The sequence below is a fragment of the Molothrus ater genome, chromosome 5 (assembly GCF_012460135.2).
Source record: "Molothrus ater isolate BHLD 08-10-18 breed brown headed cowbird chromosome 5, BPBGC_Mater_1.1, whole genome shotgun sequence".
Classification (NCBI taxonomy): domain Eukaryota; kingdom Metazoa; phylum Chordata; class Aves; order Passeriformes; family Icteridae; genus Molothrus; species Molothrus ater.
Window position 1 is genome coordinate 35,665,729 of NC_050482.2, and position 26,490 is coordinate 35,692,218.

General features: G+C 39.0%; 1 protein-coding gene across 1 annotated transcript in view; it reads left to right on the forward strand.

Moving 5' to 3' along the window:
- Positions 1 to 1,498: 1,498 nt before the first annotated feature.
- The window catches only part of LGR5 (leucine rich repeat containing G protein-coupled receptor 5), a 91,763-nt gene continuing 66,771 nt past the window's right edge, over positions 1,499 to 26,490 (forward strand). The window contains exon 1 of the mRNA XM_036401534.2: positions 1,499 to 1,813. Within this exon, the coding sequence (XP_036257427.1) occupies positions 1,593 to 1,813 (221 nt within the window). The 5' untranslated portion in view covers positions 1,499 to 1,592. The remainder of the gene's footprint in view (positions 1,814 to 26,490) is intronic.

A 26,490-nucleotide genomic window follows, 5' to 3' on the forward strand; every position in this document is an offset into this window, starting at 1 on the left:
AGGTGAAAACAGGTGTTATAAACTGGGTAAAATATAAAAGCATGTATTTTGCTGACCTTTTCATTAGGCTCTCATTTCAGACTTAATTGTAGATTCAAAGAGAGTGTAGCAGAAAACCTTTAACTAATGTTCTCCAAAGCATATTGAGTAGCCTGACCAACAATTTAGTTACCTGTCTAAACAGGAATTGGGCTGGGACTGGGTTCTAGCACTCACAGCTAGTCTCAAATTTGGAGTTTGTGGCCAACTTTGTTCACAGTGAAAAGTGATTTGGAGGAAAAAGTTTTTAAAAACCTTGCTATCCTCACCTTTTCCTCACTCATTCACAGACACGTAGCACAAAGGCAAGTTTGTGCACTCCCTGAGGAGAACCTCTGGCAAGAAGCTGGATGAGGGACATCTCAAGAGCTTTCAATGGCAGCTTCACTGTGAACTCAGTTTCCCTCAGCAGCCAGTCTCCTTTAGAAAATTGTTGCCTGTTGGCAAGCCTGTGATTGAACTATGTGGTGAGGGAAGAGAGTGGATCTCCATCATTGACCATGACTATGGTCTGCATGGGACCACCAACTAAATAAGGTCTTGAAAGATTAGATCTCCCAACAGATCTAGCCCACTAGAGCACCCAATCCTTTGTCCCATCACCCCAGAGACCCCCCCCTCACCCCATGGCCTCAGGGCCATAACCCCACTTCCACAACTGCCTGGTCTCCCACCTCCTAGAAATGTCCACCAGGTGCATCCCTACCCCAAGGAAGGATTCCCCCTCAAGAAGAAAGGACTGAGAGGGCACCTCATAAATGTGTATAAATACCCGCTGGGCAGGAGGGAGTGCCAAAAAAAATGAAGGCAGGCTTTTCTCACTGGTGCCAACCACTAGGACACAAGGCAATGGGCAGAAGCTGGACAATGTGTGATTCTTGCGGTGCCTTGTGAAAGGCTAGAATTAAGCCTCGATGATCCCAAGGGGTCCCTTCCAACTCAGTTATTGTACGGTTCTATGATTGTGTGATGCACAGGAAGTTCCACATGATTATGAGGAAGAACTTCTTTACCGAGCAGGGCGCCACTCATTGGAACAGGTTGTGGAGTCCCCCTCACTGGAGGTACTCAGGAACTGCCTGGGTGCAATCCTGTGCCATGCGCTCTGGGATGACTGCCTGGGCAGGGTGACCCACGGCGGTGCCCCGCAGCCTGACCCGCTCGGCGAATGTGAGATGAGGGCCCGAGGCGAGCGCCGAGGCGCGGCCCGCTCGGAGGGCAGGCTGAGGGCGGCGTTCCCCCGCTCCCTCCTCCCGCCCGCCCGCCCGCCCGCCGGGCCCGCGGCCGCCCCCGCCCGCCCGCTCTCTCGCACGGCGGCGCGGGCAGGGCCCGCTGCGCTACGGCGGGCAAGGCTGGGGCGGCGTCAGCGGGCGCGCGGTGCCGGCTCCAGGGCTTTAAAGCAGCGTGTAAGCTGAGATGCTACCACAGACAGCGGCGCGGCGGCGGCGGCCGCAGGAGCTCCTCGAGCCCAGACGGGCGCCCTCCTTTCGCCCCCGCCGCGCCCCGGAGCATGAGAGCGGCCGCCCCGCGGCTCTAGGTACCCCCCGGGCCCCATGGCGACGACCCGCGCTGCCCGCGCCCTGCTGCTGCTGCTGCTGCTGCTGCTGCTGTGCCCGCCGGGGCTGCGGCGGGGGGCGCGGGGCGGCGGGCAGCGCCCGCGGGGCTGTCCGGCGCCGTGCCGCTGCGAGCTGGACGGAGTGCTGCTCCGCGCCGACTGCTCCGACCTCGGGCTCACCGCCGTGCCCGCCAACCTCAGCGTCTTCACCTCCTACCTGTAAGTGCGGGCCGGCCGGCCAGGGCGCACCGGCGGCGGCGGAGGGAGGGCTCGGGCCGGCCTCCGGCGCTGACAGGAGGCGCTCCGTGCCCGGAGAGAACACCCGACTTCAAATAAGTTTCTAATCGCTTTTTAATCAGCGGGCGCGTTGTAAAGCGTTTATAGTTGTCTGGCTATCGCGGTGCCCGCTCCGGCGCCCGGAGGATCGCTGTGTGATGTGCCGTTTGGAGGGTAATTAAAAGCGATTGCAACAGCAGAAACTCGATGCGATCCTCCGGGACGTTATCTTCACCTTTGCTTCCCGGGACAGGGCTTTGAACTGCGGCCGCTGCCGATTTAATCGTTAACAGATCTCCCCTCGGGTGGAGCGAAGGCAGTGAGTGAATAAAGCGCGCTCCCCGGGGACAGCGCTCGGGGACCGCAGTGCCGGTGTCCGGACACAGGTGCCGGTGTCCAGATCCGGGCTCTGGCCGGCGCACCCCGCCCCTCGGAAGGCTCCCCGGGCCTCGCAGCGCCCGCCTGACAGGGCATCCCCGCCGGCACGGGCTGCGCTCCTTGCGGGCTGCGCTGCATCCCGGGCGCGCTGAGCTACAGCGTGCAGGGACAGAGCCGGCGAGAACGGAGAAACTCTGCATTAGCAAAAAATCCACCCAAAACCCTGGTGAAACTTTGTTTGCTTGCTTTTTTTTTTGGCTCAGTGTTCGTCATTTAGCCTCTCGTGGTGTCGTGTCTTGAAAGTACTGGTGCTCTAAGTGTTCCTTTGCTGTTCTCCTTACTGATTGCATAGTTTTTGTGGTTGTTCGTTTACAGCTTATTCTTCGTGCCCAGCATAAAGTATGTCTGGTTTTGAACGTGTTTGTCCAGTCTCCATATTTTGACATGCTGTAAACATGCTTGCTACTATAGTTACTGTGAAGATGCTTTCACAGCATTCTGTGTCTGGCATACTAAGGTAATCGTTCTGAGCACACTTCTCTGTTAGTACCATGCTTCAAAGGACATAAAACACATCTTACATCTGAAAGACAGAATAAAGTAAGCTAGAAATTGATTTCTATGCAAAGTATAAACATGGCAACATGGACAAGGTGGAAATTAAGTGCAATCAACCAAATCTAAGTATATATTAGGGGAAAACCTAATTTAAAGAAAATAATATACATTTATAATGAAGGTGAGCAGCTGAAAGACCTTTTTTATATATACTATGCATGTAAATACTATTCTGAAATTTTTCTTAAGACCATTTTTAGCTTATTTTATCAGAAACATTTCAAAACAAAGCTATTGATAATGTTAGGAGGCGGGAGTCAGCAGTCAGCATTACTGAACAAGCACTTACAGTAGAGCGAAACTTTGGCTATGTGTAATAAAGATACAGTCCTAAGACATGTACAAGGTCTGTCACTAGTTCCAGAAGTAGCAGGTCCTGATTTTGGGTATACATAAGATACAGTGTTTTCTGGTGCTCTGGAAAGCCATAAGCAGAAGGGTAGACAGTGATGGTATAAAGGCATACTTAAGCTGTACGCATCCCATGATAAGAAGTAGAGACCCTAAATTCCTCACTGCTTGGAGGAATGCTAAAACCAGAAAAACATGAGACTGTTTGACTGTTTTATGAAAAAAAAGAGAGCATATGTGTGGTAATGTCAAAATACCATTGCTGGGGTTCTTCTGCCTCTGGTAACCTGCTTCATGGGAGGATTGTGATCTAGTCTGCCCTTTTGTTTCTAAATCCTTCTGTCCTTCAGAAGGAATGTCTTTCTTCAGTCAAAAATCCTCTGTTGTTCAGTGACATACACCCTGAAGTGAAAATATGTTATTTGGATAGGCAGACTTTTAAATGACCAAGACTGCATGCAGGCAGTATAAAGGATAAAAGACCAATTTATACACATAAGCAGCTACACTTACCATTTTCCAAATTTACAAGGCTGCTATCCTTGGATTGATTAATTATTGCCTAATTATGCAGAACTATGGCTCCTGCCTGCCTTCCGTAAAGAACTGTCAGGTCTCATTGTCTGTAGATGGCTAAGCAATGGCAAATTTTAAAACATGACTGCTTGTTATAGGCATGTTTGCCTCCCTGAGCTTGGTAATGGCCAATCAGCTGCTTCTTGATTATTCTCCTTTCTGGTTTGGTTTTTTTTTTTCCCCAAAAAACTCAAAAATATCTTTTTCTGCTATGACAACGTTTACCTCAGATCAAACCAAGAGATTAAAATTGTGTACTCACAGTTAATCTCTTTCAAGAAAAAAATAATCTTCAGTCAATTATGTTCTTGCACCATAGATTCATCTGACCAAAACCAGTGTTTAGTGCTACCTTGGATTAAGTTTGAGTTTTTAAAGCTTTGGGTTGTTTTGGGTTTTGGGTATTTTTTTTTTATTTCTGAACTTTTTATCTTAGTTTAACACTCACATATGAGAAAAAGGTTTTCTTGGTGTGCACTGGAGATAGTGGAAAAAGCTGAAATGCTGAGGCCATTAAAGATTTGTTTTATTTTGAAACAAATGTCTGTAGAGCATGATGTATTATGGTGACTGAATTTTACATGTACCATCCTTTTTTTTACGATGGTGCTCTTGCAGCAGAGCTAAATGTACTCTACAGATGTACCTGCTACAATTTTCTCCATTCTCATTTATAATCCCAGGCAGCAATTCTTTCCTCCCATCAAAAATATTTTTATTTATGATTATGTGTCTGCTGCCATGAACTGTTAGACTTTTTAAGAGCAGGCAAGGAGAATCCATGAGTTTCTTTCCATTCCTTTTTCTTCATTTACTTTTAGGGTAAGTAATGTATTTGGTGTATTCAATGCAACTCCTGTTGACATAAATGAGAATTCCATGTGCTGATGAAGGGCAGGACTGAGTCTCTGTTTCAAATTAAGAACAGGTCACTTTCCTATCAGTTCACAGTGGAAAGAAGAAGACAGAATCTACGGGTCTTTTGCACATAGGACCCTCATTAATTCTCAAACCAAACCCATGAGTTAGTGAAATATTGTTACCATTTACTGTGATGTGGAAAATTGAAGTGGAGAAGGGCTTGCTCAAAGTTAGAGGTAAAGTTTATGACAAGCCAGCCATTAAAGAAATTCTAACTCCATTGTTTAACCACAGGCTTGTCCTGCTTTACTTATATAACCCTAGAATAACCCTAATTATTATTACTCCTTAAAAATTGTGTGAAAGTTGGAAACTCCGGTTCAAGAATATTTAGTATGACAAGTAATGAAAACAGATTTTCTTTTCAATCTCTTCTGATGACAATATAGAAGACAGCACTTAGAGATTTTTAGGTTGTTTTGGGCCTGGACAGTACAAAAAAGTAAATTTATTTTAACTGCCAGGGCTGTCTAACAATTTGTATACTGTGTTTGTGATCAAAACCTGTCAATGATAAGCAGAATGTTTGCAAAATGTTAGCATCATGGATTGACAGAGATATGCATGATTACAAATATTGCAGCATGTTGCCTTTACATTATAGTTGACTTTAAAAGTCTAAATGTAGGTATATTGTAAATATGTGTGCTAACACTTGGTGAAATACGATTCATATAATTTTTAAATTTTCATAGAAATAATTTATTAAGAAAAATTATTTCTCAAAACATTGATAACATTGATATTATTACAGTAGAACCTATGAAGAAGATATCAATGCCTGTTATAAGGTTTCAAATCTCTCAATCTTCAAGTATATTTTGTCCTTCCACTTCATTCATTGCTATGCTATTGTATTTGATGATAACTGTTCCTGTAGAGCACAGTCAAAAAAGACTCTAAAAGTGTTTAAGATGACTAAACATAAAAAATGGAAGGGAAAAAAAAAGTGCAATGAACCTGAATGAAAAGATTGCTTGCTATTTTGGAGGTAAAGAAGTATGTTCCCAGAAATTGACAATGCTTCTGAAATAAGAAATATAGCAATTTTTGTGTCAGGAATACCCAAAATCATTAAGAACAATCCTTTGGGGTAAATTTGCATCCTTTTAGTCATTCTGATCTCACAATGCAAATTCAGGTCTTGTCTGTGTCTTCATCAGAGGTATTTTGGGAATGACCATGGTTTTTCAAAGAGATCAAACAGCAGCATGAGTTATAAAGTCTCCTACACCTTCCAGATCCCTTGACAAGATTTAGGAGTTAGATATTTCATAAAATGTCTGTCTTTTCTTAGGAACTACTTCTTTACACAGCTACAAACTTTATAGACATTAAATTAATTAATTGTCATATGGTTTCAGTTAGTAATCTGAATCTTGTCCTGATTGAGGATGGAGGTGAATCCAGGTTCTGGATTTAGAATTTGGTGCTAAATCTCACTTTTGAAAAGGAAACATAACATTTCTCTCTACTCGTGGCAATAGCACATATGCAAAGGTGAAATATACCTGACAATAAATTAGAGGTAAACAAAAACTGAAGTAACAAACTATGCAAAGTATCATGTTTGCCAGTTTTCAAGAGATTTGCTTTAAATTTCAAAACATAGTGTGTCAAGTCAAAGTCAGTTTCTTTGAGAAAAATTTCGATCGAAAATGTTTTTTGAACTATCATTCTTCTCACTTGAGAATACTGTGTTAAAAATAACTCTTTACACTGCTTCCTAAAGAGCCTTTTGCTGCTCTGAAAGAAAAAAAGGCTCTCACACATTACCTCTCTCCTTTAGCGTTTGCTCTGTGGAAACTCTGCATAAATTGACAGGGAAAAGGAAGCTGTTTTTAAGCTGGGAGAGCACAAGGCGCTGACAGAGTGAAGGCACCTTTGCTTTGCTTGGTGTCTGAAGCCCAGCGGACAATTGGCCGGGCAGAGGGAGCCTGACTCCAGCTGAGAACGCGTGCACTGGGCTGACCTTCCCAGTCAGCATGCCAGCAGAGATTAGGCTTCCCTCAAGTGCTCCCTTGTTAACCCAGCTTTTTCTGCAATGTCATTTGTCTCTCAAATGCTTCAAATTGCTACCAATCTTTCAGTAGTCCAGATCACTTTCTTTTATTCTGTGTGTTGGCCAAGATAATATTTCATCTGCATGCTGCTTTCTTAATTCTCTGTTGACTATTTAAATAGTCATGATTAATACAATTTATGGTGTTGTCCCTGATTTCCATACTTGAACTGTCCAGCAGATCTGCTTATTTTCCCAGGAAAAATCATGGTAAATAAGGTGTGGTTCCTTTGGCTCCAAGTTAGCTGATTGAAGGCAGAACATGATGTGGTGTTTTTGACATACCAGAACAGCTTTAGACTTTGGTTAGAAGAAAATACCCTAACATTGTTAAAAAAAATAAGATATGATCAAAGCATGCTTACTCCTCAGAGATTTAGCAATTCATGTGGCAAATCCATATGCTTTATTCTCTGTAATTTTTGCTGAGAAAAGCTGAGAATCTTCTGTACAATTTTACTGATCAGATGTGAGAAATTTATCACCTGGAGAACCATAAAAGACATAAATATGGCTGGGGAGAGGTAGGGCCTGAAATGATGTTACTGACACTTGCTGAAGGAGTGCTACCTTTTTCTGTCTCTCGGAATTGAGGTTTAAACAAAAAAAAGTACAAAGATAGTGAACTGTTTCAGCTGTATAGGGCGGCAACTCATGGTACCCCTGACTTTGTCCTAGCACTTTTTTATTTCCTGAAAGTCTACAGGCAATATCTGGTAATTTTTGAATTAGAGGCCTTAAAATGAGTATTAAAGAAGCAGCAGCACCCAAGTAGAAATACTGTCCTGGAATGTCTTTGCCATTTAGGTGGAAAAGACCCCCAGCCAGCTCATATCATACTAAGCACCAGCAATCCCCGGATCTCTAAGCAGTAATGAAATGGGATTGCAATGCAAGTTCCCAGGAACTGGTGCCATTTTATCCAGCTTTGCTCAGACAGTACATTCTGTATCACCTTCCAGATTTATTATTTTGCTGCGTTTTTCTAATTTTTCGCTATGAGCTTTGGGTTTTAGGGGCTGTGGCCACAGCGCTGAGGTCATTCCCTGAAAGGACAAGCTATATTTTCATGTCTAGTCACTGCTGCAAAAAATAATTAATCTGAAGTGTAGTATTATCCAACAATGATAATTATAATAATCAGCCACTCCCAAACTGGGATTTTATTGGTAACAAATGGGCTCTTAGTTTGGGTCCAATTGTATGATTTGGCTTCAGTCCTGCAAATACTTATCCAGATACTTAACTTCAGTGTCAGGAATGGTTCCACTGAAATCACATGTGCAAATGTTTGTTGATCAAGGCCTTTAAAAATTCTAAAACAATCATCCCTTTCCCACATGTCAGCTCGTTTGTGGGGAATAGTTTCATTAAGCTGTTCTCCACCACTGTCTCATTGCACAGCCTAAAGCATTATGCATATCATAAATCATTTAATACCATTGTTTTCAAAAATGGACTGATTTGAATATTTATTTTTATCTGGAATGCACCATTCTCCAACAATATTAAATTATTTAGTTGCAGTGAAATAATTTTAAGGACATATTTGGATTAAAAATTGCTGAAACTTTTTACATTATACTTCAGAGGTATAGTTGGCTTTGTACAGTGATATAGTATTGTGTGCATGGAAATGTCTGTGCATAGACAGATGTCAGACAAATTTCTAAAAATATCTATCAGTCTAAAGCAGCACAAACAACTATAATTCCCACTGTACAAAATCTCTCCCTGCTTTTGATTAAAAACACTTGATTAAATGTTTTCTATTTTGTTGAGAGTAACAACCATGCTTAATGAAATTACTAAACTTGCGTTCTAATTACTTAAGTAATGTAGAAGTAATTTTTGGGTTGGGACTCAATGTGCATAATGATTGTGAATAAACTTAACCCTTTTTTTTGTGCTTGTATCATACAGATTTTCCCATTAAAAGTGTACAATAATTTGATGCAGTTATTTATGAAGGGGAGGTAGGAGGTAGAAAAGTAAAGCTGGTGTTCGGTACTACTACTTGTCTTTCTTTTCTTATTCTGTTAGTTTTTTCACCTAACACCTCAGCCTGTTTTGTTTGAGGATAGAACAGTTAGAGCACTGATATTACACAGAAATAGGACTTTCCTAGCCCTCATTTCTGCAGCAGTAGGCATCTTACAATGCCAGTTGTACCATGCCTTCTGGATCCTGTGATAATAAAAATGCTAGTGTAAGTGAATGAAAGAACAGATGTGAGATGATGTCAGCATCAAGGGAAGTGTAGCTGCACTGATTTGGCATTCACTGAGTTTGTAAATGAGTCTCTGTGTACCCTGAGGGGAGAAGGTCACAGCTGGCAAAGGAAGCAAGTAAGATAAGACAAAGTTCTCTCTCATCCACGATTGAAAGTTAGATGTTCTGAACCACCTTGATGAGTAACTTGCCTTTGAGCTTGATCCTTAATCAGCTTGGTGTGGAGGCTGCCTCAGAAATTAAATATTTTTCCTGTTGGTCTCACATATGATGAGGCTGCATTTATGTTTGTAGTGGAGGATGAGACCAAGTTGTCCAGTGTCCAGAAATAAGATTTATCCTTATGAAACCCGGAAACCAAAGTTTCTTAAACACCCTAATTCAAGAGATTGTCATTTTGGGAGCATGAGAAAAACGCAGAAACTGCTTCTGGGAACAAGGACTATAATCAGTTAGCCATAACTGGGATTCAGGTAAAGAGACCTTTAAGTCCTTCTGCTCCTGGATATAGTAATTTATGGATTCAAGTAAATCACGCTGCTTTTCTCTAGTCTTACTCCTTATATGTGATGGCTGGGACAACTACCTGCATCTGAATTTGACTAATTTGGTGGTGGCTGAAAAAAGCTGAGGTCTGTAGATTAAGAATACTTAATTATGTGCTAAATGTGAGTATGACATGGTAAAATAAGGGAGATCCCAAGAAAATTTCTTCTCTTCAAAAGGGTATATGCCTGCCTTTCAGTTTTGCTCCTGGCTGTCTATGTGACCTGAATTCTGTGATATATAAGTTTCTTATTGGAATAAGTAAGTCTGTGCAGGCATCTGAGAGTAATATTTGACCTGCTGACAAGGAAATACAGGATCCATACGCTTGGTGCAATATGAAAATATTGCCTGCAGTTGTGCTGAAGTTGTGCAAAGACAAGGAACTGGAAGCAGTCCAAAAGAGGTGCAGGTTCAACTTTGTGACCTGACAAGGGTCTCAGGGAGTACATTCCTGTCCTAGAGGGTCCCTGCATAAAGCCTCACTGTATTGACCGTAACCTGCAACAGGCACACACAATTACAGGAAGCTTAATAGAGCAACAAAAAGTAGATGGAGAACAAAGAGACAGCAGGTTGCCTGGGAATCTGCCTGTATTGGTGCCGTAGAGTAGTGACTTGTACCTCTCATCAGGCAGCTCAACCCATTCTAAACATTGTAAACCCCCAGGAGAAGTGGCACTCTAGTCTAGCACTAAATTCTAAATTCACAATTCACATTTGTGCCATGTGTATGCAGTAAGACTTTGCAGTGTACAGTTACTGTGGCAGAGTTATCATCAGAAATATTTGTTTCCTTAGTGGAGATAAGACCTGAGGATATAGTTATGGTGGGGTGAAGAGTAAAGGTGTGCAGCGCTGCTGGTAGGTGTTTTTAAAACTTGAGTGTGAGGCACTGTGGAAGAGTAACTGGTAGCAGGAAAAGGGTCTCGTGGTCTTTTTTAGGCCTAGCACTGAAAAGGGAAAATGTGAAAGCTCTTGATCAAAGAATAGCATCTGGGAAGACTGTAAGCTCCTCAGCATATGGAGGCTTCACTGTGTCTCATACCTGCACATATAAAGTAGTGTGAACTGTCAAGTGCCAGAACTTTACTTCCTTCTGGCCAAGACAGATGTGAAAAGAAAGACCAGGACAAGCCCTTTGGAACATGCTAACTACCTGGAGGCCAGAGACAGTACAGAACATAGTTAAACACATTCTTGGAATCTTGAGGTACGTGTTTTTAGAATAAAAAAAATGTTTACTGAATATGCACTATGATCTCAGAGATGCTTGCTAGCCCACAGCCTTGATGAACAGCACTTGGGCTAACCTTTTTTTCTTATCAGAAACCTTGTCTGCTCCCAGGAACTAGTTCTGTCTAATGAGCTCCTGTTTTTTAGTGAACAGCCATGGAAATTTATTTTTCTTGCATGAATGACAATTCAAGTGGAACAACATTTTTGCTATCAAACTTTCAAAGAAGGTTACCGACCCGAATTTTGACCACAACAGAAAATTACTAAAGCCAACTAAAGCAATTACCAAAGTGACTAAAGCCAGCTCCCTCGCGACCCTATAAACAGCAGTCCTAGTAAGACCCTCTGAGCTCTCCATGTTCACAGCAGGCTCTGATCAGGAAATTCCCTCTGTGTGGGACACCTCTCAGAGCCAGCGAACTCTCAAGTTTGCTATACTTGGAGGATCACTGCCAAGTGCCACCCATAGAACCTGGGTCAATATCCCCACTCCTTGAGGCTCAAATCTTCACCTGTAGAGAAGATGCAAAGGCATCTGATATGAGTACTGCACTTAAACAGGAATTTTTCACAGACCTATACCTTGTCCATACTCCTTTAGGTGTTTGTGTGAGTGTGCCTATGCTATAGCAAATGTGCTGTGAATGTTTCTCCCTTAGATTTTTAAGTGGGTTAGATTCATAAGGTACCTCTATAAATGAGTTGCTATTGTGCTTATAGCAAATTCTATTGAATCTTTTGACAAATTGTTTAAATTAGGCTATTAAGTGCTGCTAAATTTAAATGTGCTTAAAATCTTTAGGTGCAAGCCATTGGTCAAGTCTAGGGCTAAGATTGGCAGGCAGATTTGCTCTAAACTTTGGGACTAAGAGGAAGAGTCTCTGTTACTCCTTTTAATCCTTACCCTTTTTTTCATCCTCAGCCTCCACAGAGAAAAGTTTTGTCAATTTTTATGTTTTAGTCTGATTTTTCTCTGTGTGCTTTAACCATCTAGTTAGCAGTAGAGTGAACCTTGCCAATGAGCTTTGTCATGCTTTCACTTTAATGTTAAACCTGCTTTTGCTAGTGATTCTTTGAACAACCTAAGACACCCATTCACACAGATTTCTGTGTGCCATTCCATGTAGGTAAATTAGTAGATTTATGCCAAGGAAGATTTCATGTAGCTTCTGCTAGGCTTATACTAATGGAACTAACTTGTGTGGAATTTGTACTGCTAAAATAAATTGAATTTGAAAATTTTCAAGATTTTGAAAAGTAATAATTAATATAATTAAATTTAAGCATTTGCTTTGGTTTTAAAGTACCAACTCTTGACAGAAAAGCTTCTATTGTATCATTAGTATGCACACTGTCCATCTTTTTTAAATAAACAAAAGTCAGTTTTTTCTTTTGAAAAAAAGATTTTTGGCATACCATTGAGTGATCATCATTATTGCCTTGTTTGCATCAGGGTGCAGACTCTGGCATGTGAGTTGTGTTGTGTCAGGGAGTTGTGTCAACTGTACAAATTTTGCAGGAGTTTCAGGAAGGAAGGAACTTCTTTTGTTTTTCAGTTATTTTGCGGCCACTGTTGATAGCATTAAGTGAACAGAGCAACAGGGTTTTTTGGAGGATGCTCACACAGCGCTGTAGTACATTCATTACACTCATAGTTAGAAACAACTGTCATGCCAAATAGAGTTATCAGAATCACATTTCTGTACATATTGGTGCCTCAGCTGTTCTGCCTTCAATGGCTGCCTCTGGTCAATTTGTGAAGAATCCCATAAACCTGAATCCAGATGTGGTCTGTTTTCTACATTTGTCATCAATCATGGATATGGTGTCTTGTAGTCATGCAGCTCTATGTTCCTGCCTGTCTTTCCATAATGCAGGTGCTGGAAGAGCATCAGATTTCACAAGGAATTTGTAATATCCAGATTTAGTGGATGGTATTATTTGCAGTGTTGTATCTCTGTGTGGGAAGTCTATAAGGAAATGCTCCCTGCTCTCAATGTGCTGCTGGTTTAATCCCTTCTGATAAGGGTTTATGAAAACTAATTATGAGCTAATTTGGTCTCCAATGAAGCTAGAACTGAAGCTTCTTTCAATGATGTGGATGGAACCCCTGGTATGTCACAGTTAGTTTATTGTAGAGGATTCTGTTGGGATGTGATGAGTCTAATCTAAGGGAAATTACTCACTCTTTATCCAAATATCTCCATATGGTGAGTACACAAGCAGGTTTTTTTTTAGTATTTAGTGAATGAGTAATTACCAAAGTATCAATGATAGTAATTAAGTGTTAAAGACATTCATTAGTGGTTTGGATTATTTTAGCATGGAGAGCTTCCATTAAGTTGTATTCACATTTTTTATAGAGCAGTATTAAGATGGTTGTTCAATAATGACCAAATGAAAATAAGAAATCTGTGAATCATCATTTAACAATATGATTTTGGTAAATGAATGGATGTCCCAGCCACAGGAGAATTTTAACAGAAAGACATACAGGAAAAAAATACACCTTACCAGCAAAGGATTATGTCTATGTTTTTTTCAGTTAGTAATATCACTGCTAGTGTTATAAATAAATGGTTTTTTCTCTACCTGTAAATGTCTTATCAGAAAAAATTCTAGAAATTAAAGTACTTAGTAATTTAACATTTATTAGGAGGTTTAGACATTAACTGAGTGTTCTTCTATGCTGCTGAGTCTGTTTACAATGGAATGCCTTGGGCCAGCACTGACCAATAGGACACTTTAGAGGATGGGTCTAAGGAGTAGACGAAGCGGCTGGTGTATCTGTACACTGTTTAACTCCCAGAGCTGCTCCTGGATCATTGAAATCTTCAAGCAGAGTGACAAGCAAATGCCCAAGTCAGTCCCCTCAGGTGCAATTAGAGCAGGCCTGTTGCTCCTGCAGTGACCCTGGGTGCACTTTGGGAATGCACGGTCCAAGGCTGTGCAAGCTGACCCAAAACAAACAGGGCTGCATCAAGTGGAAGAATGACAGAGGACAAAGAGAGTTCAAATTTTTTCTTTATACACTATGGCACAGTTATTGATGAAGATGAAATATGAGGTGGAGTTTTTCAGTAGTTTGAGTATGAGATAGAAGCTTTGAAGTTGCATCATAAGATGATTCTGCAGTGCTGCTTCAGAGCATATAATTCTTGAGCTAGTATTTTAATGATGTACTCTATGTATCTCTTCACTTGTAGTTAAAAAAGACATATTGAATGTTTTGTTCTGTGTCAGGGGAAGTATAAAGAAAGAACTACAGGGATTGATTTCAGTAACACTTGGTTTTAAAAGTATAGAAAGAAACCCCAACAACACTAATTTATGTTTTCTTTTATATCATCCACCAAAATAGATAATACAGACCATGTAAAATTGAGAGTTTTATTTCCTGTGAATACTGGTTTTATTTCCTGTGAATACTGGTTTTATTTCTTTTTTCATATTAGTCTTGTTCATGCAGTTGTCTCTGACTGCCAATTTTAGTAAAAAATACGCAATTAAATGTTTTGATAAGAAGATAATTGTTATATTTACTGCTAGCATGACATCATAAACTAACTTTAAAATTATTTTCAAGCACTCAGAAAATAAATTAACATAATATTTTGAGTATTAACATATTAATTATCATGAGACACAATATTGATTGTGAAATATTCAAACTGGACTATTGGAATATCACACTGCAACACTGGACAAATGAAAGTGCATGTTAAACCAATGGAATAATAGCTCCAAACATATGACATTAAATAAATGTGCAGTTTTCTGTGAATAAATTAATAAAATGCAAGATTCCTGCTGTAGAGAAACAAGTCTGGGATGTCACTGAGTAAGCATACACATAAGGCTGAGTGATATTAAAATGAATAAAAGACTGTTACCAGTTTGAATACCTTTTCTGTCCCTCATGCTACTCTATCAGTATTTCACAGAGCATGTGATGCTGTTGGCTGTGCTACTTACAAAGAAGAATTCAGCAAGGGATACTGGAGTAGAGTTTATGCGGCTTCTAAAATTCAGGGAAGAGGTGGCTTGAGGTATATTTCACTATTTTAAAATATCTTTCTCCATAGGTTACTTAAGGCAGAGACACAGCTCACAAAGAAAGGCCTTACACTGCTTCTTAGAAAAGCAGTCAGCTCGTGTATAGATAGGGAATTGTTCCACTAATCAGAACTGTCAAACAGAGAATTTAAAATGTCTATGGCTTCTGAGGAGGTTTGCCATATACCATTGTATTGTCCCAAGGGCGCTGGAGGTGGATGAGGGCTGTTCAGACTGATCCAGTCCTCCTCAGTTCTGTTAAAAATGACAGTCTGTCAGGACTGTGAGTTTAGCTCAGCTGTTTGAGTCAATGGCTGTTCTTGGATCTTAAAAAAAATTACGTCTATGTTCTTAACTATCACATGCAGAAGACATGACAATATAACTACAAGCTTTGCTAGCTCTATTTAAATCTCACCAGTAAAATTATTTGATTTTTTATACATACTATGTTTTCTGGAGACATAAGTGTAGGCTAATGCCAGTGTGTGCATCTTCAGGGTAATGATTTCAGTTGCAGTGCTTCTCTATAGTGCAGTGCCTCCACACACCATTTAAGTCCTATCTTTCAAGTGTAAAATATGTTAAGATACAAAAATTAGTGTATTTTTTCTCAGTATCTGAATCGTTCATTCTGACAAAGTGGAAATACTGCTCAGCTAGCTGTACATTAAATTTTTCCTTGGATACAAAGATATCCTGCATTCAGGGGAGTCTGGCAGTGATATTATTTTGGATACAGCTGTTAACCTAGCTGGTTTGTGTCTGGAAGGAAAGATGGATTGTGCTGTGACTGGGGTGACATCAGGCAGTCAGCTGTGAGACAATTACCCCCATATCTTCTGCTCCCTTCCTAGTATGTCTGTTTGTCCTTTGCATCTCAAAGTGCCTACACAGATTTTATGAAATTTATCCTTACAATCTTTATTGCCTTACACCAGAAAACAAAGCTTTTTCAAGCTTCTCAGATTACTACTCCAGATCTAGGAAGAGACTTTTCCAAAGTTTTTTTTATCTGAATCTGAATCTGAATTAGATGTCTTATTTTTTAGACATTACCTGAGAAGATAAACACTATTTCCTTTCTAAGTTGCACTTGATAGAATACATAGAGATCTTGTGTGTGCCTGTATACAGGCTTGGAAAGAGCTTCTTGGCATATGTTTGAGCCTTATAATATTTATTTTGTTGTATGCTCTTACAGTGAATTGTTTGAGATTTTTTAAATTCCTTTAAATTAAAGTTCTCAAAAAAGATAGTGAGTGTCTAGCGAATATATTTTTTAAAAAATTATTGACTTACCAAAAGGAAAAAAATACAGAGTAATTGAAATCAGTGCCATCATTGCAGAAGCTACCTTTGAGAGCTAATTTGTTCTTTACTCTAATTACTCTGCCTGAAAGAACAACAGAATGAAGACATTGAGGACATGTAGGGTTCAGTCCAAAGATTGTAATTGAGGGTATGTAATGAAATCTTGCAGTATTAGTGCTTTAGTGAAAGAAATGAGAAGGAGGGCAGGAAAAGGGTGATTTGTATGCTTTATTTTCTAATATATTTAATCTATATGCTTTCACTTTTGGTCCCACAAGCACAGAATTTCATCTTTCAAAAACAGAAGAAACCAAAATGAGCTCTTTCTCCAAGATGTGAAAGGAAACAGATTTAGGACTGGCTAGATCTGTGAGGAGAAAAAACTTTGAAAATGTAGATCACCAAAAGTGAACTTCCGAGGTGCCAGCATGTGTGCTGACTTCTGAGAGTCCTGGCTCAAGTGCCGGTGATGATTTTGCTTAGCAGGGCAGAGCACTGGGAAAAGAACTTGCTTTCTGCAGCAGAATTCCCTGTGTAGGAGTTACTTGTCTTTGCTAGTTAAGTTTCTGTATTCACAGAATTGGAAGAAGACAGTGCTCAAAATTTTCTGGAAGATTGGACTTGGAAGAGGAAACTCAGGAAAAAATGTGCTTCCATATTAAGAATCTTTCTGAAAAAGAGACTTGTTTAGACAATCATATTGGCCTTCCCCTCCCCTTGGAGCCAGTTGTTCCCCCACTCCTGCTCTAGGCTTCATGTCTTTCAGCTGTGCTGATTCAGCTGTTTGTTGGACTCTGCTCCTAACCAGTTCTGTGAAATCTAGTTAAAAAGAAACACATTTCTGGTTGAGAAGTATATATCTCATTTCACTGATGCACTTTAGAATGTGGCCACAGAAACAGCCAGACCAGTGGAGCTAAATGGACAGAGACAACAGATTGGGAGCTCAGTGAGCTGATGAAGGGGATCAGAAAACTTTTCAAGTGCCCTTGCACCATTCCAGGTTCCTATGCAAAAATGACCCTACAGAAAACCATAAGGACAGGATTTTCTTATCTTTGATTTAGTTGTAGTCATGTGCTCATTAACAAAAGTCTTTTCCCTTGATTAATTTGGTATAGTTGATGAACAATATTTTGTAAAAATTTCATTGGGGATGCTTATAACAGACACAATATAAATTCATATTCCAGATGAATCTAGAATTTAGCAAAACTGACCACCCAAACATTCTCAGAGAATCTGAGTTCATTTACAGTGCTTCAATTTAGTAGTTAAACGAGAGAAAAATTTTCATCCAGACATGTCTCTAAAAGTCTTGAATACTCACAGTTCTTGAATTTGTGAGTCTAGTAAATGTGAAGTAAATACACCAAATTTCAGATATATATACACAGATAATTTCAAAATAATGACTGGGTAAAAAGCTTGTAGAGCACACAAGGCCACATTTAAGAAAGTGAAAGATTCATTAGATATGACCTTACCATTGAAAATTTCACCTCACTCTGAAAAAGCCATGAAATATATCATCCAGAACAAATTATTAACATTGATAATAATTATTAACTCTATAGAAAGAAGTATGGCTTATGTATAGATACTTGATATCTTGCTACGAAACTAATTCCATTCCTTGGATGCGATAGCACTATTATGCTACAACAACAGAACAAAAGCATTGTAAGAAGTGATTGCAGCAGCAAATTTCAAATATATTTGCTGGTTTTACCATATTCCATATGCAGAAAGACAATATTCTCTTCTGTCTTCCAGCTGCCATTGCATGCTGTGAAAATCAACCAAATTGTACATCCACAACCAATGCTCAACAAGTAAAACAGATAAAATTACAGCAACCAACCAAATTAATAGGTTTATTATATTATCCCTTTACAAAAGAAAAAAGGCAAACATATTTGTTTTTTACAAAAATCCCCGAAATCTTCCAATTTTATGTTTTGCTTTTCTAAAATTCCAGAATGTAAGAAATGGTACTCTTGGGGCACTAAAGAACATGTACCTTTATAACTGAATCATGTCAATATGAGTCTCTTACAGTAGCCAGAAACTGCACTTTACATGAGACATACAGCATGATAGCATTCATCAGAACTTATTTTTCTTGCTAAGATATGTACTTTAACATTTTTAAGGAAGTTCTGTATTTCTGGATTATCAAATATCAAAACCCTCAGATATGTTTTAGAATCACCGCCCTCTATATATACTTAACATTATAAGAAACTATATTAAATGTTTAACCAGGTAAGTAGAGCTGGATGTTTCTCTTATGTTGTGTTTAAGGCAAAAAAAAACCTTACATATGCTTCTGTAAAAAGTGTTTATTAAAATTGACTTTGTTTTACATTTTAGCAAACTCTGCAGGTAACCTTAAGAGCCTGCTCAATTCATTATCATTAAATCAATAACCAGATCTTCTTTCTGCCATTCCCTGGCAGGATTGATGGATTTTGGCATGATTTGTGTATTTAACAGTGAAAGCTCTTGCTGGGTAAGCTAGCAAGCTTGACTAATTCTCAGTTGTGCTAACTTCATAAACCTATTTTAAGGTTTTAACTTTGTCTAAAGATTAAAGATAGTGACGCATACTTCTACCTTTAAATGCATCTAACATGATTATGGTTAGTAAGTGTAACTAAAACATCAAATATGTATTGTGTGGTACGTGGACTATATGTATGTTTCAGATATTTTTCAATATTTTGTGGTTTAAAGTGAGATTCCACAAAAGAATTGATGTACTAATATTAAAACATCTGCATAACATCTAATGGCTTGAAACATTAAATGATACTTTTTAATTAAAGAATTACTAAACTCTGTAACAGGAACAGCTCATTTTTATTTCAAAACAACTTACACCTGAATCAGAAAAGTGAGCAATTATTTTATTTGATCTAAAGCTGGCTTTCTCAGCAAACCCATTTTAAACCATCAAGCATTCCAGTTTCTATCGTTTTTTTCACCTTTTCAGACAATCCTGGAATCAGTATTCAGAAAAGCTTGAAGAAAGGAGAAAAGAGAGGAAAAAATATTTTCAGCCTGTCTGACAAGACTACATAAAAAGCTTGTGATCAAAGGATCTTAAATACACGTTACTGGTGTGACAAACAACATTTTTGTCCTTTTATTAGATTTATTTTCCTTCTGAAAACTGGAATGGCCAGAGTATAGTTTGTGAAAGAAAGCCGGCAGGGTTGTATTCTTTGATTCCTAATTAACACCTTCAGTCTCAAAAGAGAACTAACAGAAATACCATAAAATGTTGCAGCTGCATTGTTATTCCGCTTGGTTGGTTTGTTAAAAGTCAGCTGGGCATTGGCAGCTGCAATAAAGGAGAAGCTCAATGGATGTTTTGTATTGTGCCCACTGAAGTGAAAAAAGGCAACCATTTTATTTTCAAATGGGCAGCTGCATAGTGATGTTTAAATGGAGCTAAATGTGAGATTTACTGTTAATTTATAGTAATTGGTTATAAATAAAGTGGCCATATAGCTTGGCTTTCATCTAAGAAAGCCATAGAACACAAACTGAAGGGGAATGAGTTATGAAGGGTAAAAAGTGAAGAGTAAAATACTAGAGTGATGAAAAATGCAGTTACTTAGAAGGAGCAAGGGTATTCAGTTTTGCAATGTGATGCAGCAGCCACCTTGGAAACAAGTATTCAAGCCTTCTTTAGATAGTGCTTTGAGAAGTAAAGGTAGACATCCCTTTGTCCCAGTGTAGAGGAAACCAGTGTTTTAATGCCATGGTTAGAACCAAGTGCAGCTCTGCCTGAAAAGCATAGGCTTGTATTTTCAGTAGTCTAATGAAGGAGATGTTTAACTCTGGTCAGATAAATCTCACTCACATTCAAAAAAAGCAATTAGGGAAATATGTAAATCTAGATGTTTTATCTAATGCTAGCTAAGGGGTTACCAGTTCTTTCCTTGCACAATGACTGAACTAAAGAACTTCAGTGCCTGTGTAAGAACCATTGTCCCAGCCCCAGAGCCCGTTGGAAACCGAGTCCAGACTGGTCGTGGGAAATACCTACATATTTGACACAGGCCCCATTTCTGAGAGAAAAGGGGGTGGAATAGAAAGTATGGAGATTTTACTGTTGCATTCTAATCAGCCATGATCTGCCTAATTTGCTTTGATCAGGAAGATAAACTAATTTTCCTATAGGCTAGATAGAAGTAATTAGCAATCCAGTGCTTTCATGCTTTTGTAAAGGGTAAAGAAAAGAATAGCAGAAATTATAATGGTGGGAGCAAAGTACCCCTTTTCGGCTCATCTGAAAACATTGTTAACTGAAAATAGGATGGTGCCATAGGAGAGAGGCCCTGATTAAGGTGCCTTTTTGGGCTGGGATATCATTGTTCAACAGGATCTATAATGTTACACAGCTGCGTATTTCTGAAGACTAATTTCACATGAGTTTTAGTATATTTAGCTTCTGTTCTCTTTTATGGAAAAAGCATATTCCATGTAAACAGTGCATCTGCTATTCTGAGAGGATGGTGTTTGATTTCAGAAGGCATTTTAATATCTTTTTCCACAATTGCATTAGAATAATTCAGTGGTTTATAAATATCTAGATCTGCTGCTGCCATAAGACTTCAAGATGAAGCTTTCTGAGGCCATAATAGTGAAATCAAAAACTCTGTAACCATAGTCAAAGCCAAATTACTGGATATCCCAGTCTCCTGATTCTATTAGGTAACAATTGCATGGTTCTGTGGGCCTGAGCTGTGACTGGTAGCCTGACAAATGTGCTGTGCTGTAATATGCCTCAGCTGAGTTTCCTGGGAGCTGTCATTCCTCCTTGGCTTTGGCCATTCTACTTCAGTATAAATCAAGATGTCTTGCAAAAGTTTCACAGTAAACCCCTTAATATGTAGACACAATGGCATGCCATCTTTATCCAGGCAAACTGCTCATTCGGATCTTACTGAATTCCATAGGCTGCAGAATTCCTCATTCTTAATATCTGTCTTCCCCTACATTTCCTCGTCTTTATATGAATTGATTAGTTCAACAGGCAGTTACAACCAGCTTGCTTAATAATTCTGTCCACCTACCTCTTTGTATTTTCAAAGTTTTATTTAAAAAGTCATATAAGCTTAAGGACTCTACTTATCATTTATGTTACTGTTGTATTGCAGACCACAACCATAATTGGGATTGTGGATCCACTATGTCAGGAACAGCTAAAGTATAGGGGCAGGCTCTATAAAAGCTTTCATAGGAAAAAAAAAGAAAAGCAGCTATTGGTGATGAATGGGAAAAACATTTTATGGTGTGGATAGAGAAACAGGGGCATGTGTTCTATCTCAAAGACGCTCCTATTAAAAAAATAATATCCTTTAAAGACAGAGTTTGGAAAATTAATTTCCCCTGCCAGCAAGATGCATTGAATAGTATTTGGAGGAAAAATAGAAGCTCTGTTCCCATATGATAGCAGGCTTAAACTGAAGTATATAAAAAATTTTTCAGTTGTCTTTCTACATCCTAAAATATGTTGACATTGTAATTATCTGCCGTGTTTGTATTCCAACATATGATGGCAAAAGCTATGTTAGTTTCCACGTGAAAACCTGGTAACAAAAAATTAAAACTGATGTAAGAATTATAAAAAAAGTAGAAGTATTCATTGAAATAGCACTGAGAGTTGTGTTTAGCCTGGGAATATTTATTTGTTTTGCTTAAGGAGGCAGCACTGCCACACAGATAAAGCATTGATTTGGTATTCAAACCTATATTTTCATTTCCTTATTGCATTGCTAAGGGCTTCAACAAAATTGTCTCCCTCTCTACAATCTCCTCAACTCCTACTTAGCAAAAGTTTCTTGTGCTGTTCCTTGCAAAGTATTGCATAATTCAATATTGTTGTACAAAAAGGGCAGCAGGGAAAAGACAGCAGGCATACAATTCCCCCCACCTGTTGGCAATAAACATCCTTCTTGTATATGGGTGGGCAGAAGTTGCTCCCCTGGCCCTCTCAAGAGGAGACATAGCAATTCTGTTTCAGACTTCTGAATTACATCACTTTTTCTGTGAGATGTGAGCTAGAGTTTAGATTCCTACAGCTGTTATTCTTAAACCTGAGGAAGGACTGGAGACTGCTTTTGTGCCTCTTTTTGAGGTACACAGAAATTAGTTTCCTAAATCCTTAGAGTTTTTTGACATGAAAAGCATGAGGAAATCAGATTATCTGTAGCTCTTACAGGAGGAAAACAGTGACTCTAATTATGAATGTCTTTTTTCCATAGTGTTCTGTTCATTGTGAGGCTGAGCTGTTACCACTTTCTTGTGCTAATATGGAAATAGACAATTGGCAAAATGGTGCAGAAAAAACAGTTTCACAAGTTTCACAATTTTGCAATATCACTCCTAGTCCTGAAGAGCTCCACACACATATGAAGTCAGATCTATGTAGACTTTTTTAGGAAGATATGTGTGAGCTCTGCCCTTGTTCTGAGCCATCTGGAAACCATCAGCAAAGCACTGAGCCTGACCTTACCTGAGCACTAACCTTACCAAAAAGGATGGTTTTTGTCTGGAGACACCTAAGAAACTGCATGGGAGAAAACTTGTTCCACCTCATTGAGCCTAAAGGAGTCTGAATACAAGATTGAAACCTACGTGAAACTGGACTCTCTAAGCTCTGCTTTCAGGAAACACATTCTGATTTACAGAGATCAAATATTTCAAACTGTTTCAATTGTTTTTACAGCCTAAATCGCATTCACCTTCATTAGGGTTTTAGTAATTTTTATTAAGTCCTCCTCACTGTTTTCTGTATTTCTAGAAAGATCTACCTATTTATATTTTATAAAAGAAGGCCAAACAATCAAGTCACAAGTCTTAAAAGTCTTACTTTGTCCTGACAAAAGTAAAGACAGCTTCTCACTTTTCCGTGTAAAGAAAACTAGTTTCTTTCACTAAAAGAAAAGCTTGAATAACCAACCAGGCATTACAGTATACTTTTGATGTCAGAAAACTTGTCTTGGTGCAAATTAGGAATCATGTTTCTTCATTTATTTTCCTTGTTCTCCCTCTAGTATAAATATTGTGCATACATTTTTTCTTCTAATTTAATTGGTCACCCATACCTGCCTTAAGCCATTAAAGACACTCCAGGTTATCTGGGATGTCTCCATGGGATACACATGATATGGGCTCTACAGGAAGTGCATCCTCTACTGTGCAAGCAGCGTTGGTTGAGAGCCAGGCAAGCGATCTCAAGTGATGAACCACAGCTAAAACAATCTGGCAGTTTAGTTTACTTTTAGTCAGCCCAGAGCCATGGCATGGTTCCCCCAGAAATCTTAAAGAGACACAGAGAATTGCAGAATTGTTAACACAGTAACCTTTGTGAAGGGGAGATTTGGAGTAGAAAACACCTTTTTCAATTTGTGTGACAGGCTTCATATGAGGTTTAGAGTGAGCTGGGCTGAGTGTGGATGATCTGTGATGCCATATCCAAGTTGCAGAGAGTTTTCAAATTTAAATTACAGGTTTCTTCCTTTGATAGTAAAAAAAGTGTAGGACATTGTGACAAGGAAGGAGGAAGGAAGGAAGGAAGGAAGGAAGGAAGGAAGGAAGGAAGGAAGGAAGGAAGGAAGGAAGGAAGGAAGGAAGGAAGGAAGGAAGGAAGGAAGGAAGGAAGGAAGGAAGGAAGGAAGGAAGGAAGGAAGGAAGGAAGGAAGGAAGGAAGGAAGGAAGGAAGGAAGGAAGGAAGGACTTGACTAAGCTTCTCCCTTCTAAAACCACTAGTGGGAAGGATAATCTTTGTGTATCCTGGTGAGGGTTATCCAGTGATCCCCAGTCTATGTGTTCTTGACATTCAGAGTAAATTTTCTAATACAGTGGACAAGTCTATTTGTTCAAACAATGAGATCTGTCTGGATTGGGGGAAATTTGACAGGGGTCTGAATTTTTTTTTCTTTTAATATAAAAAAATTTGACTAGCATTGCATTACTGGCATCTCAAACTTTGCCTAGGGTCTCCAATGTGTGATGTTGTTCTGTTTTTCTTCTTTTCTTTGGTGCCTAAACATTTTGACCATACTATTTCAATAATAATAATAATAATAATAATAATAATAATAATAATAATAATAATAATAATAATAGTATGCCTTGGGCCTGTCAAAGTAGGTCATACCTTGCCTCTGGTTTAAGCTATTGGATACAAAATGCCAAAAAAAAAAATTCCCTGGGATGTAAGAGCAGCCTAAAATATGTTTGTGTGTGAAAGCAGCACAGGTTTTGAGGGTTTATAGCCTGTCCATTAGCTTTACTTGAAGAAAGTTACATTAAAAGTGCATTGTCCTAAAGAAACACAAAGCAGTATGTAACATGTTAGAAATTATAAACCTTTTAATTATATAAAGGTTTTGTAAAATACCATAAATTATGAATGCTTAATAAGGATTAATATAAATTTCTTGTCTGTACTTCAAATATACAACAAACAAAAAACTTCTGTTTAAGGGAAATTTTAGACTGTTTCTTTAGATAAAGCAATCAAGTTGTGCTTTAATCAATTTCTTTGTTGAATTAAAAGAGACATACCTTCCAGTCTTAAAATAGTAACATAATTGTAAAGTTGTCAGTCTACGGTTTCTGTTTGAACTGATTACACTTGATGAAAATAACAAACCATGACAAATAGTGGGGCTAGGTTTCAGTAATTCACTGAAGAATGTCTCTACCAAGTCTTTGTGGCAAAATGTCTTGTTTGCAGGACAAATGCAGAGTTGAAATAACAACCCATGAATACCACTGGTGAAATGGCTATGTACACAAGGTGAATGCTGAAGTTTTCCCTTCTGAATGGACCTTTTAATCCAGGCATTATCTAGGCTCTGAAAAAGTCTTCAGTGGCCTTACGTACAGATTAATGAGAAAATCTGAGACTTGGAGTTGGGCTATTTGCAGAAACAGTTTTCAAGATTTACTGATGGTTTACAAATGCCATTTAAGATTTCAAAGCCATCAATATGCTATTGAAAGGGATTTAGAGGGAAATCCTCCCACTATAGAGAACGAGGACTTTGAAGGATCTCGGTGGAAGCCCTTGGTCTCCCCACCCCTTCAAACCTTTCACTGGCTTCCTTCAGCATATAGAGCCTTGAAACGCGTGGCTATGGGAAAGGGGGGGTGGCCCCTTTGAAAGGCATTTGTATATAACTGAATGTGCCAATCTGCTTTTGTTCAGGCATGAGAACTGAATAGAAGTGTTTCCAGAAAAAGTCTCTTGTGCTCATGATCAGTTTTTCAATGGGCTTTCTGCTAATAGAGTTTTAATATGGGAGCTGGAAATGGTGAAATACGAGTTTAAAAATTCTAGTGAATTGAAAAATTGCCCAAGAAAGTCTCTCTGCCCTATAGCATTTGTTAACCATGCAACCATATCCTTCTTTAGTAGTGGCTTTCAAAGAAAAGGAACTTCATACATTATACATGTGACATGACAAATCACCTGAGTTTAACTTTTTAAAATAATGTCCTTTAATCCACAGAAATTCTAAAACCTGTTTCTATGTTATTTCTTTTCTTTGGTTATTTAAAAATTCATTTTCAAACCATATGTTTTATTTTTAAAAATATCCATTATGGGATTGAGTTAGGAAAAAAAGATGATGAACCTTAGATGATCATGTTTTAGTTAAAGGAGCTGTAATTTAAGATCAGGATGGCTTGCAGTCCTTGCTTTTGCCCATGCTGTTCAGAATCAGCAGGATTCAAGATGAAAATTCTGAAGATCTTAATGAAATTGTACAAATGAAAAGTGGCAGAACCTGCTGCACAGCTCTGGAAAAAGGGATCTCAGAATCTCTCGTGGATTATGCAAGGATATACTGGGGCTTTATCCATTAGATTCCTGAGAGATTTGTGGTTTTCGGTCAGAAGAAATGCCCACAAAATCTCCTCTGTGTTCCTTTTAATAGCAACAGTATTTATGCATGTAAAACTGTGGTGCTGTCTTCCAGTCTGTCACAAGTATGTGAAAGTTGAGATTGAAATACCAAGGCCATGACTGAGGGGGCATTCTTCACCTCTGATCTTGACATTACTCCCCACATAGGACAGGAGAACAAAGCCAGGATGTGAGCTGCTGTAGTCTCTTTATACCCAGTATATGATGTGAAGGACATCATTGTGCATCCCACCAACTCCAAACTCCTCAAGAAGGGAAAGGAAGGCTGACTGGATTCTGCAGAATGTGGAAAATAGGATAATACATCTCAGCAGAAGACCTGCTTCTGCTTAGTGCTTTGATTTCTGTCCCATATTTCATTTCTATCTG